The 17122-nt window shown below is 46.5% G+C and overlaps 1 protein-coding gene across 3 annotated transcripts in view; it reads right to left on the minus strand.

Moving 5' to 3' along the window:
* ODAD2 (outer dynein arm docking complex subunit 2) overlaps positions 1 to 17122 on the minus strand; it is a 199788-nt gene that overhangs the window by 36570 nt on the left and 146096 nt on the right. For 2 of the 3 annotated variants that reach the window (XM_073334342.2, XM_073334346.2), the window contains exons 18-19: positions 10396 to 10584; positions 9421 to 9642 (exon numbers count right to left, since the gene is read on the minus strand). In XM_073334342.2, coding sequence (XP_073190443.2) covers positions 9421 to 9642; positions 10396 to 10584 — 411 coding nt within the window. Of the gene's footprint in view, positions 1 to 3123; positions 3149 to 9420; positions 9643 to 10395; positions 10585 to 17122 lie in introns of those variants that run through there. The other variant, XM_073334345.2, reaches the window with a different exon arrangement.

Raw genomic sequence — 17122 nt, forward strand, 5'->3', positions numbered from 1 at the left:
CGTCATCTCATCCAACAATCCAAAGAAACAGGAGAGATTCTTTCTCATCAGACTCCTGGCTTCCTGCCCTATGTCATCGTAGTCCTTGCTTTCTTTGGATATCCGTTGTTAGTCCAGCTCAATCAGTTCCTCATTTGTCAATTGCTCAGCATGAGACTACAACAACTCCTGTACATCCTCCTCCTCCACCTCCTCGAAGCCGACATTCTTTGCCAACTCGACAATTTCTTGCTCGAGAGCAGGAACAGCATCAAATCCCACTAAGCTGTGGACAGCATCTGGCCATGCATGACATCAAATGCCATTCATACATTGCGAAGTGACCTCTTCCCCCAGTGCGTCAATGTTTTCCATGCCGTTCAAGATGTTGTAGGACTTCCAAAACTCCTTTACATTAAGCTGTCCTTCACCTGCCATCTCCTTAATCAGCATGGAGAACATCCTTCATAGGTAATAAGCCTTGAACATGGCTGGTGGAGGCAAGTACAGTACTGTACTGTACAATATGGGAATGTGTTGCAAATCACGTCCGGCCCGATCCATGCAAATGACGGATATGCGGATCAGGACCAATGTAAATCGGAACATGTTCCCCTATTGATGAGTGACGGATATCCGAAACAAGGGATATGGGGAAGATGTATACCAGGGCCCCCCCGTATATATATAATTTTTGATAGCTCCTTTATTTTCCCCTCTAAGCCAGATTGGTTTTTTAACCAGTGTAGCCTTCTTTCTGAATTTTGGGATTGTGGCTTTTGGGTATCTAGTAAAATGTTCTTAAACAGTTCACAATTATCATTTATATTTTTCTGTTGAATTTTTTCCCCAGCTGATTTGGCCCATAATAGTTTTCATCTTTGTGAAAGTGGCTCTTTTAAAGGGACCAAGTATACATTATTGGTTTGAACTTTATTCTGTTTGGACATAAATGTAATTAAACTATGATCACTTGCACCTAAGCAACCACAAATTTTTACTTCTGGAATCAATTCCTTTTTATCAGTCAAGATGAGGTTTAATACACAATTCCCCCATGTTGTATGCAACACTTTTTGAGTTAGGAAATTATCATCTATTTTTAGAAATTCATAGGACATTTTAGTACTGGCAGCATGAAACCTTCAGCATATATCACTCAGATTGAAGTCCCACATGATAATGGAGGTTTTTTCCCTCACGTTATAGTTAGATAGGTGCTAAAGGAATCAGTCATCCTGTTCTCATGTGATTTAGCGATCTGTAGCAGACACCAACTAGAATACCATCCTGTGCTTTAACCGTTAGAACACTGATCAATAAACATTCAAGATCATGTTCTTAATTGTCAGTGACTTGGAAACAGGTGACTTGTTGATATAGAATGTTACTCTCCCATTCTTTCTGCCCACTCAATCCTTCCTAAATATGTTATTATTAAGGCTAAGATTTAGTCATGGGTTTTTTTAGTAAAAGTCATGGACAGGTCACGGGCAATAAACAAAAATTCACAGCCTGTGACCTGTCCATGACTTTTACTAAAAATACTCCTGACTAAATCTTAGCTGCTCCTGGAGTCCCAGGGTGCTGCTGCTCTGGGTGGCCCCGGGGCACTGCTGCTCTGGGGATCCCGGGGGGTCAACAGCTGGTCCCTGCTCCAGTGGTGGGGGCTAACTGCCCCCAGCCGTCTGCTGCTCCAAGGCTCCCAGGGACCACTGCTCCAACAGCCTCTGGGACAGCCCTCAGGACTGCAGCTGCTCAGGGACTGCTGATCTGGGGCCACCCCCTGGACCACTGTTGTTCTGGCGGCCCCTGGGGCCAGCTGCCCCAGGCCACCTCAACAGTGTCTGGTGTGGCTGGCCCCGGGGCCGCTCCAGCAGTGGCTGACCCAGGGCCACCCCAGCAGCAGCCAGTGAGGCTGGCCCTGGGGCCACTCCATTGCAGCTGCAGAAGTCATGGAGGTCCCAGAAAGTCACAGCATCCATGACTTCTGTGACAGACTCACAGCCTTAGTTATAATCACTGATTTTTGCATTCCAATCATGCAAATATTCCCACCAGGTTTCAATACTATCGGCTCGGTTGAATTTATGCTCATAAATGAACTATTCCAATTCCTCTTGTTTATTATCCATGTTCCAAGCATTGGTGTATAGACAATTATATGAATTTCTTCTCTTCATGTCCTATGGTGTCTTCATTAATTTTGTTCTCAACATCTTGATTGCGTGCTAAATCATGCTCATTTGTTCCCTCATTTCACCCTCCCTTTTTGTTGTTAGTTAAATACTCTCTTGACTAGTCTAGCCAGCCTGTGCCCTAGAAGATTGGTTCCTTTTCTACTGAGATGGAGGCCATCCACACTACACAGCCCTTCTACCCATAGAAGGTATACAAATGTTCCACAACACCAAAGCCCTTACATTACTTACTTAGTCAAGTGTTCACTTCCAGAAGCTTCTGCCTTCTGTCTTTCTTCAGTTACGACGCAGGAAGTATCTCAGAGGTGATCACTTGGACATTCTTTTCCTTCAGCACCCTTCTAAGTTCCTTGAAGTCATCTGTAATCTGTAAAATGTCATGTGAAGCCATGTCATTAGTGTTGATATGCACTATCATCAGTGGATTATTATTTGCCAACTTCAGAAACCGATCCAATCTTAGAGTTACATCTCGTTTCTTGGCTCCAGGAAGAGTGTACACCAACCATCCTGTTGTCCACCTGTCCTTTGCAGAGTGTTCTTTCCATTCTTCTTAGTACAGAATCCCCAGCAAGGATCATCTGTTTTCCTCTTTTCTGGGCATGCTTGATTGTCTTGTAGGTTGGACTGAGAATCCATCCACAGTTATGTCCTGTACACCTCTCCATTCCATTTGACCAGCTGGATCTTCAGAGATATTTTCTTCAGTTTCCATGCCAAGAATATCATAATGATAGGATTCTTCTAGCTGTGTGGAATCTTTCTGGTCCTCTTCTCTCTGGTGGTCACAGCCTACCCATCCACATCTGCCTCCAGCCATGTAGAATGCCACCCGGTTCTCCTGCCTCTGGTGATTATAAACTATCAAGCCTCCTCTCTGGTTTGATTTCTGGCTTCAGGAAGGAAAAAAACACGTGGCAAAGCCATTGCAGGTCACAACCACTGTTCCATCACTGGACATCATGGTACTGAGTGTAGAAATGTACACAGAATGAAAACCTTACATATTCCCTCTATAAACTCCCTCTGAAATTCCACTGATTGCTCCTGTTCTCCTACTCAGGAGTTAGCCAGGCAAATGACTTATATACCAGGCCTTGCTGTTCAGCTCCACTCCCTCATTAACATGAAGGAATTACCCTCTGGGACTGATCAAACACTGGAGCTGATCAAGGACCCAAGGGTCCCAGCCACATAGCCCTCCCCTCACTAAGACACAAACAGACCTGACTCACCCAGACTGTTCAGGGGCCCACAGTCAAGACACATGACTCTCCCAGAAAATAAATGAACAAACAGACAGACCAAACAAGACAAACACCTACAAGATCTCTATCAAGCATCCTTACAACTACAATACCTACCTGCTGAAGTGAGGAAACAGATTGACAGAGCCAGAAGAGTACCCAGAAGTCACCTACTACAGGACAGGCTCAACAAAGAAAATAACAGAATGCCACTAGCCATCACCTTCAGCCCCCAACTAATATCTCTCCAGCGCATCATCAAGGATCTACAACCTATCCTGAAGGATGACCCATCACTCTCACAGATCTTGGGAGACAGGCCAGTCCTTGCTTACAGACAGCCCCCCAACCTGAAGCAAATACTCACCAGCAACCACACACCACACAACAGAATCACTAACCCAGGAACCTATCCTTGCAACAAAGCCCATTGTCAACTGCGTCCACATATCTATTCAGGGGACACCATCATAAGGCCTAATCACATCAGCCACACTATCAGAGGCTCGTTCACCTGCACATCTACCAATGTGATATATGCCATCATGTGCCAGCAATGCCCCTCTGCCATGTACATTGGTCAAACTGGACAGTCTCTACGTAACAGAATAAATGGACACAAATCAGACATCAAGAATTATAACATTCAAAAACCAGTTGGAGAACACTTCAATCTCTTTGGTCACTCGATTACAGACCTAAAAGTTGCAATTCTTCAACAAAAAAACTTCAAAAACAGACTCCAGTGAGAGACTGCTGAATTGGAATTAATTTGCAAACTGGATACAATTAACTTAGGCTTGAATGGATGGGTCATTACACAAAGTAAAACTATTTCCCCATGTTTATTTCTCCCCCTCCACCCCCCACTGTTCCTCAGACGTTCTTGTCAAGTGCTGGAAATGGCCCAGCTTGATTATCACTACAAAAGGTTCCCCCCCTCCCCGCTCTCCCTCTGGTAATAGCTCACCTTAAGCGATCACTCTCGTTATAGTGTGTATGGTAACACCCATTGTTTCATGTTCTCTATGTATATAAATCTCTCCACTGTATTTTCCACTGAATGCATCCGATAAAGTGAGCTGTAGCTCACGAAAGCTTATGCTCAAATAAATTTGTTAGTCTCTAAGGTGCCACAAGTACTCCTTTTCTTTTTGCGAATACAGACTAACACGGCTGCTACTCTGAAACCCTCACCAAGTCCCTTTACCTCCAAGAACAGGATGTGCAGCTACTCTCTCTGAAACTCCATTTGCCACTGCTGTTTGCCCTTTTGCACCACTCTGGCTTTTTTATGTGCCATGAAGGGGAGCAGGTCTCAAGTTTTCACACACAGTTAATAAGAAAAATTACTTTGGATTGGGAATTTTAGAGGATGGGTGATATTTTGGGGGCGGAGGGGAGGAGGGTCTTTTAAAAAGCACTGAGGTAAGGCAATGCAATATGCTTCTCAGGAAACAGTGGTAATTTTCAATTTGATGGGAAAGAAATACTATAGTGTATGTTGACATGCCTCACCCTAATTCAGATACAAGTTTATTGCCTACAGGGAGCTGAACAGAAGTTTCACACTATCTAGATGAATAGTTACTGCACAGCAAGCAGGGGTGTAAATGTACCTTGCAGTAGTCTGCCACATAATGTCTGTGTGGATCCTTTTGCTGCATTAGGAAATTTCTAGTGCATGGCAGCAGAGTCCACACAGATAATTAGTATGCAGCAGGCTAGTACAAAGTCAATTTGCAACACAGCTTGCCAAACATTAACAGTTTATTTAGATAAGCCATAGGTTTCTCTCCATTTCTCAACATCCTTCCTTGAGCCATTCATTAAAATAATTGACACCATGGATTCTCTTTTTATCAACTGGACTCACATTAAGGCTTCGTCAGTGCTCAGGACTTCAAGGAAGAGGCCTTTAATAATACCTCAGTTCATAAGTTATAAACTTTCAAAATACTGTTTTAAAAATAATTGGATAATTAAAGCCCAGAAATGATTACTTGTGAAGAAGTTTTTTGGTATGTTTCGACATATGTAATTATTTCATATTCTTCAGAATATATGTCTGTAATTAAACACTGCCATAATTACTCACTTGAATGTAAATGGAAATTAACACATGAAGAATTTAAATGTTGTATTTTATGCAGGTGTTTAATAAAATTAAGGAATTTAGCTTAACTAGTTAATTTGTAGCTTTTAAAACTAACCATGGAGAGCATTGAAGGCAGTCACACACATATTTGATGCTAGACAAAATTATATTAAAACTTGCTTCTTTGAATTTTAAAATATTAATTGGAATTGTTCCCCAGGATTTCACTTACAACAATCAGATCACCTCTCCCCCTCAAGAATACTTGTTTTTGTATACTATTTTTTTGAAATTTGGGACAGTGGTTTGAGATGGTTTTAAAACTATTGAAACTGTCATGACCATTGTTAGCTCAAAGGTTCCAGCCATGTATAAGGTAAGAATGCCTAACAATAATGCCAGACTTCAGACCTTAAACTACAATGCTGCTTAAATGTTTAATTTTACATTGTAGTTTAAGGTCTGAAGTCTCCCCCTTCCAGACTCCCTATCCCAGTCCCCCCGCCAACCCCACTACCAGTCTCCTCCTATCATTCCCTGTTTCTCTGAACAGCTATTCCCAGTCCCTCCTCACTGCAACTCCCTAGCACCTTGCCCCAGTCTCCTTGTCCAGCCCATCCCAGTTCCCTCACACACTGCTCAATTTCTCTCTCTCCCCAGTCCCAGACTCCAGCTACCTGACCTCTTGCCCAAATTCCCCATCCCCAGCGGGATGGGGAATGTGGGCATCTGGCATGGCAAATTTCAGCCCAAATGGTTAAAGTTTGGCAAAGTTATAGGCAACTGAAAATAGGATCTTATAATGGGAAATGTTGGGCAAGTTCAGCCAAGCCAGAAGCTCCTATAGCTAGAACTGAAAGTTAAAAATGAACCTAGATCCAGGTGAAATCTTAATAAAATAAAAGTGCTTTATCATCACCCTATACAGCTTGAAGTGTGCTACAAGCTTTACAGATTAAAAGGAATGCAGGGTCCTTCTTCTAACTAAGGAACTTGCAATCAAATTTTAGACATGATACAATGAGTGAGAACAACAAACTGCAGTTGGGCAATAAACAGGAAAAGGATGCTGGGAATCTGGTCAGGGGTCCAGACTAGAAAGGGAGGATAAGCAGCAACAGAAGGCATCAGAAATGAAGAGACAACCCTGAATTCTCTCTGTCCATACAGTACAGTTGCAAGATGAGCTGGGATGGTAGTATAAAGCTTCCTCACACCACGTAACCAATATACCTCATTTATGATCTACAGGGACTGCATACTAGGGGCAAGAGAGTAGTTCAAACTTGAGTCACTTCTAGGTTGACCATATTTCCCTATACTGAATACAAGACACCTAGTCAAATTACTCGTGTTCAAGCGAGTTCAACTGCAATCCATCAGAACTATGCAGTAAAAATGTTCAAATTAATATCAACTTGACAGAGCCCGTGTTAAAAAGAAATACTGCGTAGTTGGATTCTTTTTATTTACCTTCTTATCTTTACTGCTTTAGGGTTCACACAAGGAGAGGTAACACACACACACTCCCATATACCTCTCTCAAATGGAGGTGTGTGACCAACTGACCGGACCTTCCCTGCCCGGTGCTCTCTGCCCTCCATGGCTGACTGAGTCCCTGCGATGGACCCGCCTCTCCTGATTCTTGGTGCTGTGTCTTCCTGAGGCAACAAGTCAAGAGGGGGAGCATGCAGGGTCACATGCCCCCTTCCCCAGATTTCTGCCAGGGTTCACACCAGAGGGTGGCCAGCAGCAGCCTTTCGGCACTGTGCGGGAGGGAAGGGATGGGAGCTACTTCCAGCCACAGGAGAAGAAGGGGCCGGGGAAGGGATGACCTGGCCCGTGTCTTTGCAGAGCTCATCTCTTACCCCTCCCCCCCACCCCCCTGTGTCTAGAAGCAACTTGTCCCTTCCTGCCTGCACAGTGTCGAAAGGCAGCTAACACCTCCATGCTACTGCTGGCCCCTGATATAACCCAGCCGCTTCCTGTTCCCTGGCTACAGCGTGGACAGGAAGGGGTTAAAGCCCTAAGGATGCATTGTGCACCAGGACCCAGAGAACCTGACTGCAGGGGCTTCAGAGAACCTGGCCAGAGAGGTAGCTCAGCAGGGGAGAGTGCCTAGTGGACGGAGCAGCCCCACACTCCCTGGGGAAAGAACAAAGGGTGGTGGTGGCGAAGAAGGTTCTAAGCCCCTGCCCGGGGGACTGCTGTGGAGCCTGCTGGGTCAGGGTTTGATCAGGCTGGAAATCACTTCCTCCCCCACCACTCCAGAGCTTAGCTGAGGGCTGGAGAGGCTTCCCTGTGCCAGTGCTGTGCGGGGCTTTGGCACATGAAGGGCTTGGCTCCTCCTGGCCAGTGCCCCAGGCTGGAGAGTCTTGGCCTTTCCCAGGGCGCCGGCCCAGCCATAGGCTGTGGGGGAAAGAAGGAGCCTACTGGTCAGGCTGTTGGTGAGCTGAGCACTCTGACCAGGGGCTGGTTCTCCGCACAGTGCTGGGAGTGGGATGCACCCCACTGGGGGGGGATATGGAGAAGCAGCAGGGCTGGGGGGCAGTGAAGGGGCAAAGCAGGGAGAGGACAGTGAGAGGGGGAGCACGTAAAGGGCTGAAGGGTGTGCAGCAGAGGTGACACATAACCAGCTTCCGCCTGGTGCCTGCCCGCACTCACCAGATACCACAGCTTGCAGCACACAGCCAGTGCTGGCGGAAATGGGATGGGGGGCGGAGCCCTGCTGGCCGAGAGTTTGCATGTAGCGGGGGCTGCACTGACAGACCAGCAGGGAGAGTGGCCAGCCCGCATGCTACAGTTTTGTCCCACCACCCACCCCCATCATCGGCCACCGGATCCTCCCACTCACCGCTAGTGGGCAGATGGCTGGTCAGCAGGAATCTGGCCAGCACCAGGTCTTGCCAGTACTGAGTGGGGGAGGGGGAGACAGAAAATATGGGACAATTTGCCCCTTTTTAAGAAAAAATCGGGACACCTGCAGGAGGGCTTAAATACAGGACTGTTTCTTTAAAAAAGGACATCTGGTCACCTCAGTTCAAATCTTGGCCTCTTAACCAATTCATGCAATAAATGCATTATCATTAACACAAATACAAGTTATGACTTTAAAACTCACAATAATATTGCACCATAAAGCATCCCTTTTACTTCCAGCACATTTATTATGGATGCTAAAGTAAAAAGAGGAATTCTAAATAGTAAAGCCCTTAAGAAAATTTATCATAATTGGCTTAACAGAATTCCCATACCCCCTCCCCACATCTCAAACACCATAATCCTGTTCTGTCCAGTTCCTCTGGCTTTAACCTCTGGAATCAAAACCTTTGCTAGAAAAAGCTTCTAATAAGAAGACATACCCCTAACAGATAAAAACCTTTGGGTAACGTGCTGTCATGTCATAAGGCTTTTATAAGTGAACGCAGAGCACAAAGAGCTCCTAGGCTTGTACTGCACTACCTTAATTTGGCCCAACAAGATCCATTACATAAGTGGATTCAGCTGCTCTCAGATTCTTTCACTACTAGGTGGCTACTGTGGCACAGTATTCAACCATCCACTGAGATGATCTAACTCATTTTGCAAAGACTAGTTGAAATAGTAAGACAATAATGACTCTGTATCACAACCAGCTTGGACCTGAGTTGAGTGAATAACCTAGAGGTGAATGGCTCATGTCATATTACCATTTCTGTCAGCTATCCAGCTGACTTCTTTTTAGAATATAAATACTCTCTAACTCATTGTTTACCCAAAGTTCTCTGAAATACACCTGAGTTGATCTCAGGTGGGCAAGTATATTCAGAAATTCCCTCATGTGCTGGAACTCTTCTTATCATGCCAATGCTATTTAACAACTTGAACCCAGAGTTACAAAAATCTTGCACCTTACCTTCACTACTCCATTTTCATGCATGGTGATGCAGTTATTGGGATCCTCTGAAAGTTGGTACAAGGCCTGAGCAGTAGCTCGATGAACAGATGTGTCATTTGATTTCAAGTAACGTACTAAAGGGGCCACAGCTTTGGTTTCTCCAAAGGCAATTCTGTTACTTCCCCACATACAACAGCGAGAAATGGCCTCTGCTAAATGACGCCTTAATTTGTCATTGTTCTGGGCAAAGAAAAAAGAAGCCATTAAATATCTTTCTTAAATAAATAGGAGAACCATATTTCCAAGTCATTTAAGGGCATCCACAATTTCAAAAGAAAAGAAAGAAAGAAAGAAAGAAAGAAAGAAAGAAAGAAAGAAAGAAAGAAAGAAAGAAAGAAAGAAAGAAAGAAAGAAAGAAAGAAAGAAAGAAAGAAAGAAAGAAATGTACTATGATCTCAGTTTATGAAGAATCTTGCATGAGTGCAGTGGAGCTGACAGCTTTATATTGTTCTGTGCTTAATGGATGCTATATATTTTCAAAGATTCAGGTGTGTGTATAGGCTGGTTAGAAATTAGGCAAAATTAGTGTTAAAATCTGTATGAAAAGCCACAGCTTGGAATGTGGCTCCATCACTGAGATTCTGAAAAGGATTTCTCTGTGTCATTCAAATATACTACTCATTCCTTTCCTCCTTGTTCCTCCCAGAGGACAGCTGCTACATAGAGAGGAACCCTTATCCCCTTTGGACTACTTGTAAGGAATACTAAAAAGGGGTTCACGCTCCAAAGCAGCTGTAGTATTAGTCACAGAGTGACTTCATAGCCAGTCAACATTCTGAAGTGGGAAAAGAGTCTATAACCCTTTTCCACAACTGCTATAGAACTCACCACTCATGCCATGCTCTTTCACTTTGGGTTTGATACAAGGACTGGAATCGAATGGCTAATTAAATTTGCATAGATGGTTGGATATTACAGAAAGATGTCACTTACTGTGTTTGCTAGTTTAGACAACAGAGGGACGACTCCATGATCTGTTATAACAGCTAAATTCTCTTCATCTTTGGCTATGTTGGTAATAGCAGCACATATACTTGCTAAAACTTCTTTATTCTCAGATTTTAGCAAATTGACAATCAGTTCCAAGCCACCAACAAAGGAGCGAACCATTTCTCCAGCATCCTACGTGAAAACCAAAAGAAATGTTATTTTTAAATGACCAATCTGCATTAGATACAAATATTTAAAAATATATTAAAATGTACATTATGACCCAAATATTCAAAACACTGCAACTCTCATTGGGTTGCTTTTCCTAAGGGCATGTCTACACTACGTAATAAAGTCGAATTTATAGAAGTCGGTTTTTTAGAAATCAGTTTTATATATTCGAGTGTGTGTGTCCCCACAGAAAATGTTCTACGTGCATTAAGTGCATTAACTCGGCGGAGTGCTTCCACAGTACCGAGGCTAGAGTCGACTTCTGGAGCATTGCACTGTGGATAGCTATCCCACAGTTCCCGCAGTCTCCGCTGCCCCTTGGAATTCTGGGTTGAGATCCCAATGTCTGATGGGGCTAAAACATTGTCGCGGGTGGTTCTGGGTACATATCATCAGGCCCCCGTTCCCTCCCTCCCTCCGTGAAAGCAAGGGCAGACAATCGTTTTGCACCTTTTTTCCTGAGTTACCTGTGCAGACGCCATACCACGGCAAGCATGGAGCCCGCTCAGGTAACCGTCATCGTATGTCTCCTGGGTGCTGGCAGACGCCGTACTGCTGTGCTTCTTACACAGTAGCAGCAACCCCTTGCCTTCTGGCAGCAGACGGTACAGTACAACTGGTAGCCGTCATCGTCATGTCCGAGGTGCTCCTGGCCACGTCGGCTGGGAGCGCCTGGACAGACATGGGCGCAGGGACTAAATTTGGAGTGACTTGACCAGGTCATTCTCTTTAGTCCTGCAGTCAGTCCTATTGAACCATCTTATAGTGAGCAGGCAGGCAATACGGATTGCTAGCAGTCGTCCTGTACCATCTTCTGCCAGGCAGACAAGAGATGAGGATTGCTAGTAGTCGTATTGTACCATTTTCTGCCAGGCAGGCAAGAGATGAGGATGGTTGGCAGTCGTACTGGAACATCTTCTGCCGAGCAGCCATGAGATGTGGATGGCATGCAGTCCTTCTGCACCGTCTGCTGCCAGCCAAAGATGTAAAAGATAGATGGAGTGGATCAAAACAAGAAATAGATCAGATTTGTTTTGTACTCATTTGCCTCCTCCCCTGTCCAGGGGACTCATTCCTCTGGGTCACACTGCAGTCACTCACAGAGAAGGTGCAGCGAGGTAAATCTAGCCATGTATCAATCAGAGGCCAGGCTAACCTCCTCGTTCCAATAAGAACAATAACTTAGGTGCACCATTTCCTATTGGAACCCTCCGTGAAGTCCTGCCTGAAATACTCCTTGATGTAAAGACACCCCCTTTGTTGATTTTAGCTCCCTGAAGCCAACCCTGTAAGCCGTGTCGTCAGTCGCCCCTCCCTCTGTCAGAGCAACGGCAGACAATCGTTCCGCGCCTTTTTTCTGTGCGGACGCCATACCAAGGCAAGCATGGAGGCCGCTCAGCTCACTTTGGCAATTAGGAGCACATTAAACACCACACGCATTATCCAGCAGTATATGCAGCCTGGTCTACACTAGGACTTTAGGTCGAATTTAGCAGCGTTAAATCGATGTAAACCTGCACCCGTCCACACAATGAAGCCCTTTATTTCGACTTAAAGGGCTCTTAAAATCGATTTCCTTACTCCACCCCTGACAAGTGAATTAGCGCTTAAATCGACATTACCGGCTCGAATTTGGGGTACTGTGGACACAATTCGATGGTATTGGCCTCCGGGAGCTATCCCAGAGTGCTCCATTCTGACCGCTCTGGACAGCACTCTCAACTCAGATGCACTGGCCAGGTAGACAGGAAAAGAACCGCGAACTTTTGAATCTCATTTCCTGTTTGGCCAGCGTGGCAAGCTGCAGGTGACCATGTAGAGCTCATCAGCACAGGTGACCATGATGGAGTCCCAGAATCGCAACAGAGCTCCAGCATGGACCGAACGGGAGGTACGGGATCTGATCGCTGTTTGGGGAGAGGAATCCGTGCTATCAGAACTCCGTTCCAGTTTTCGAAATGCCAAAACCTTTGTCAAAATCTCCCAGGGCATGAAGGACAGAGGCCATAACAGGGACCTGAAGCAGTGCTGCGTGAAACTGAAGGAGCTGAGGCAAGCCTACCAGAAAACCAGAGAGGCGAACGGCCGCTCCGGGTCAGAGCCCAAAACATGCCGCTTCTATGATGAGCTGCATGCCATTTTAGGGGGTTCAGCCACCACTACCCCAGCCGTGTTGTTTGACTCCTTCAATGGAGATGGAGGCAATACGGAAGCAGGTTTTGGGGACGAAGAAGATGATGGTGATGATGAGGTTGTAGATAGCTCACAGCAAGCAAGAGGAGAAACCGGTTTTCCCGACAGCCAGGAACTGTTTCTCACCCTGGACCTGGAGCCAGTACCCCCCGAACCCACCCAAGGCTGCCTCCTGGACCCAGCAGGCGGAGAAGGGACCTCTGGTGAGTGTACCTCTTAAAATACTATACATGGTTTGAAAGCAAGCATGTGAAAGGATTACTTTGCCCTGGCATTCGCGGTTCTCCTAGATGTAGTCCTAAAGCCTTTGCAAAAGGTTTCTGGGGAGGGCAGCCTTATTGCGTCCTTCATGGTAGGACACTTTACCACTCCAGGCCAGTAACACGTACTCGGGAATCATTGTAGAACAAAGCATTGCAGTGTATGTTTGCTGGCATTCAAACAACATCCGTTCTTTATCTCTCTGTGTTATCCTCAGGAGAGTGAGATATAATTCATGGTCATCTGGTTGAAATAGAGTGCTTTTCTTCAGGGGACACTCAGAGGAGCCCATTCCTGCTGGGCTGTTTGCCTGTGGCTAAACAGAAATGTTCCCTGCTGTTAGCCACAGGAAGGGGGGAAAGTTGAGGGGGTAGTCACGCGGTGGGGGGAGGCAAAATGCGACCTTGTAACAAAAGCACATGTGCTATGTATGTAATGTTAACAGCAAGGTTTACCCTGAAAGAGTGTAGCCACTGTTTTATAAAATGTGTCTTTTTAAATACCGCTGTCCCTTTTTTTTTCCTCCACCAGCTGCATGTGTTTCAATGATCACAGGATCTTCTCCTTCCCAGAGGCTAGTGAAGCTTAGAAAGAAAAAAAAATGCACTCGCGATGAAATGTTATCTGAGCTCATGCTGTCCTCCCACACTGACAGAGCACAGACGAATGCGTGGAGGCAAATAATGTCAGAGTGCAGGAAAGCACAAAATGACCGGGAGGAGAGGTGGAGGGCTGAAGAGAGTAAGTGGTGGGCTGAAGAGAGTAAGTGGCGGACTGAAGACAGGGCTGAAGCTCAAATGTGGTGGCAGCGTGATGAGAGGAGGCAGGATTCAATGCTGAGGCTGCTGCAGGACCAAACCAGTATGCTCCAGTGTATGGTTGAGCTGCAGCAAAGGCAGCTGGAGCACAGACTGCCACTGCAGCCGCTCTGTAACCAACCGCCCTCCTCCCCAAGTTCCATAGCCTCCACACCCAGACGCCCAAGAACGCGGTGGGGGGGCCTCCGGCCAACCAGCCACTCCACTACAGAGGATTGCCCAAAAAATAGAAGGCTGGCATTCAATAAATTTTAAAGTTGTCAACTTTTAAAGTGCTGTGCTTAAAGTGCTGTGTGGCATTTTCCTTCCCTCCTCCACCACCCCTCCTGGGCTACCTTGGTAGTCATCCCCCTATTTGTGTGATGAATGAATAAAGAATGCATGAATGTGAAGCAACAATGACTTTATTGCCTCTGCAAGCGGTGATTGAAGGGAGGAGGGGCGGGTGGTTAGCTTACAGGGAAGTAGAGTGAACCAAGGGGCAGGGGGTTTCATCAAGGAGAAACAAACAGAAGTTCACACCGTAGCCTGGCCAGTCATGAAACTGGTTTTCAAAGCTTCTCTGATGCGTACCGCGCCCTCCTGTGCCCTTCTAACTGCCCTGGTGTCTGGCTGCGTGTAACCAGCAGCCAGGCAATTTGCCTCAACCTCCCACCCCACCATAAACGTCTCCCCCTTACTCTCACAGATATTGTGGAGCACAGAGCAAGCAGTAATAACAGTGGGAATATTGGTTTCACTGAGGTCTAACCGAGTCAGTAAACTGCGCCAGCGCGCCTTTAAATGTCCAAATGCACATTCTACCACCATTCTGCACTTGCTCAGCCTGTAGTTGAACAGCTCCTGACTACTGTTCAGGCTGCCTGTGTACGGCTTCATGAGCCATGGCATTAAGGGGTAGGCTGGGTCCCCAAGGATAACTATAGGCATTTCAACATCCCCAACAGTTATTTTCTGGTCTGGGAATAAAGTCCCTTCCTGCAGCTTTTGAAACAGACCAGAGTTCCTGAAGATGCGAGAATCATGCACCTTTCCCGGCCATCCCACGTTGATGTTGGTGAAACGTCCCTTGTGATCCACCAGAGCTTGCAGCACTATCGAAAAGTACCCCTTGCGGTTTATGTACTCAGCGGCTTGGTGCTCCGGTGCCAAGATAGGGATATGGGTTCCGTCTATGGCCCCACCACAGTTAGGGAATCCCATTGCAGCAAAGCCATCCACTATGACCTGCACATTTCCCAGGGTCACTACCTTTGATATCAGCAGATCTTTGATTGCGTGGGCTACTTGCATCACAGCAGCCCCCACAGTAGATTTGCCCACTCCAAATTGATTCCCAACTGACCGGTAGCTGTCTGGTGTTGCAAGCTTCCACAGGGCTATCGCCACTCGCTTCTCAACTGTGAGGGCTGCTCTCATCTTGGTATTCATGCACCTCAGGGCAGGGGAAAGCAAGTCACAAAGTTCCATGAAAGTGTCCTTACGCATGCGAAAGTTTCGCAGCCACTGGGAATCGTCCCAGACCTGCAACACTAAGCGGTCCCACCAGTCTGTGCTTGTTTCCCGAGCCCAGAATCGGCATTCCACAGCATGAACCTGCCCCATTAGCACCATGATGCATGCATTGGCAGGGCCCATGCTTTCAGAGAAATCTGTGTCCATGTCCTGATCACTCACGGGACCGCGCTGACGTCGCCTCCTCGCCCAGTATCGCTTTGCCAGGTTCCGGTGCTGCATATATTGCTGGATAATGCGTGTGGTGTTTAATGTGCTCCTAATTGCCAAAGTGAGCTGAGCGGCCTCCATGCTTGCCTTGGTATGGCGTCCGAACAGAAAAAAGGCACGGAACCATTGTCTGCCGTTGCTCTGATGGAGGGAGGGGCGACTAACGACACGGCTTACAGGGTTGGCTTCAGGGAGCTAAAATCAACAAAGGGGGTGTCTTTACATCAAGGAGTATTTCAGGCAGGACTTCACGGAGGGTTCCAATAAGAAATGGTGCACCTAAGTTATCGTTCTTATTGGAACAAGGAGGTTAGCCTGGCCTCTGATTGATACATGGCTAGATTTACCTCGCTGCACCTTCTCTGTGAGTGACTGCAGTGTGACCTAGAGGAATGAGTCCCCTAGACAGGGGAGGAGGCAAATGAGTACAAAACAAATCTGGTCTATTTCTTGTTTTGACCCACTCCATCTATCTTTTACATCTTTGGCTGGCAGCAGACGGTGCAGAAGGACTGCATGCCATCCACATCTCATGGCTGCTCGGCAGAAGATGTTCCAGTACGACTGCTAGCCATCCTCATCTCTTGCCTGCCTGGCAGAAGATGGTACAGTACGACTGCTAGCAGTCCGTATCCCCTGCCCGCTCACCATAAGACAGTTCAATAGGACTGACTGCAGGACTAAAGAGAATGACCTGGTCAAGTCACTCCAAATTTAGTCTCTGCGCCCATGTCTGCCCAGGCGCTCCCAGCCGACGTGGCCAGGAGCACCTCGGACACGACGAGGACGACTACCAGTGGTATTGCTCCGTCTGCTGCCAGAAGGCAAGGGGTTGCTGCTACTGTGTAGCAAAGCCGTACCGCGTCTGCCAGCACCCAGGAGACATAGGGTGACGGTTACCTGAGCGGGCTCCATGCTTGCCGTAGTATGGCGTCTGCACAGGTAACTCAGGAAAAAAGGCGCGAAACGATTGTCTGCCCTTGCTTTCACGGAGGGAGGGAGGGAACGGGGGCCTGATGATACGTACCCAGAACCACCCGCGACAATGTTTTAGCCCCATCAGGCATTGGGATCTCAACCCAGAATTCCAAGGGGCAGCGGAGACTGCGGGAACTGTGGGATAGCTACCCACAGTGCAACGCTCCGGAAGTCGACTCTAGCCTCAGTACTGTGGAAGCGCTCCGCCGAGTTAATGCACTTAATGCACTTAGAGCATTTTCTGTGGGGACACACACACTCGAATATATAAAACCGATTTCTAAAAAACCAATTTCTATAAATTCGACCTTATTCCGTAGTGTAGACATACCCTAAGAATTACAGTTAATTCAGAATCCACAGGGTCTCCTTGATGGCATATTAAGCCGAGACTATTTTACAGGCAGTCTAGAATACCTTCATATTTCACATTAGACGTGACAGCTCAAGACGAGGGACATTATTATCCATTCATTCACACAGTGTAAATGAACATTCAGTTCTTCTCCAACAGAGATTATACC

The sequence above is a fragment of the Lepidochelys kempii genome, chromosome 2 (genome assembly GCF_965140285.1).
Source record: "Lepidochelys kempii isolate rLepKem1 chromosome 2, rLepKem1.hap1, whole genome shotgun sequence".
Taxonomy (NCBI): Eukaryota; Metazoa; Chordata; order Testudines; family Cheloniidae; genus Lepidochelys; species Lepidochelys kempii.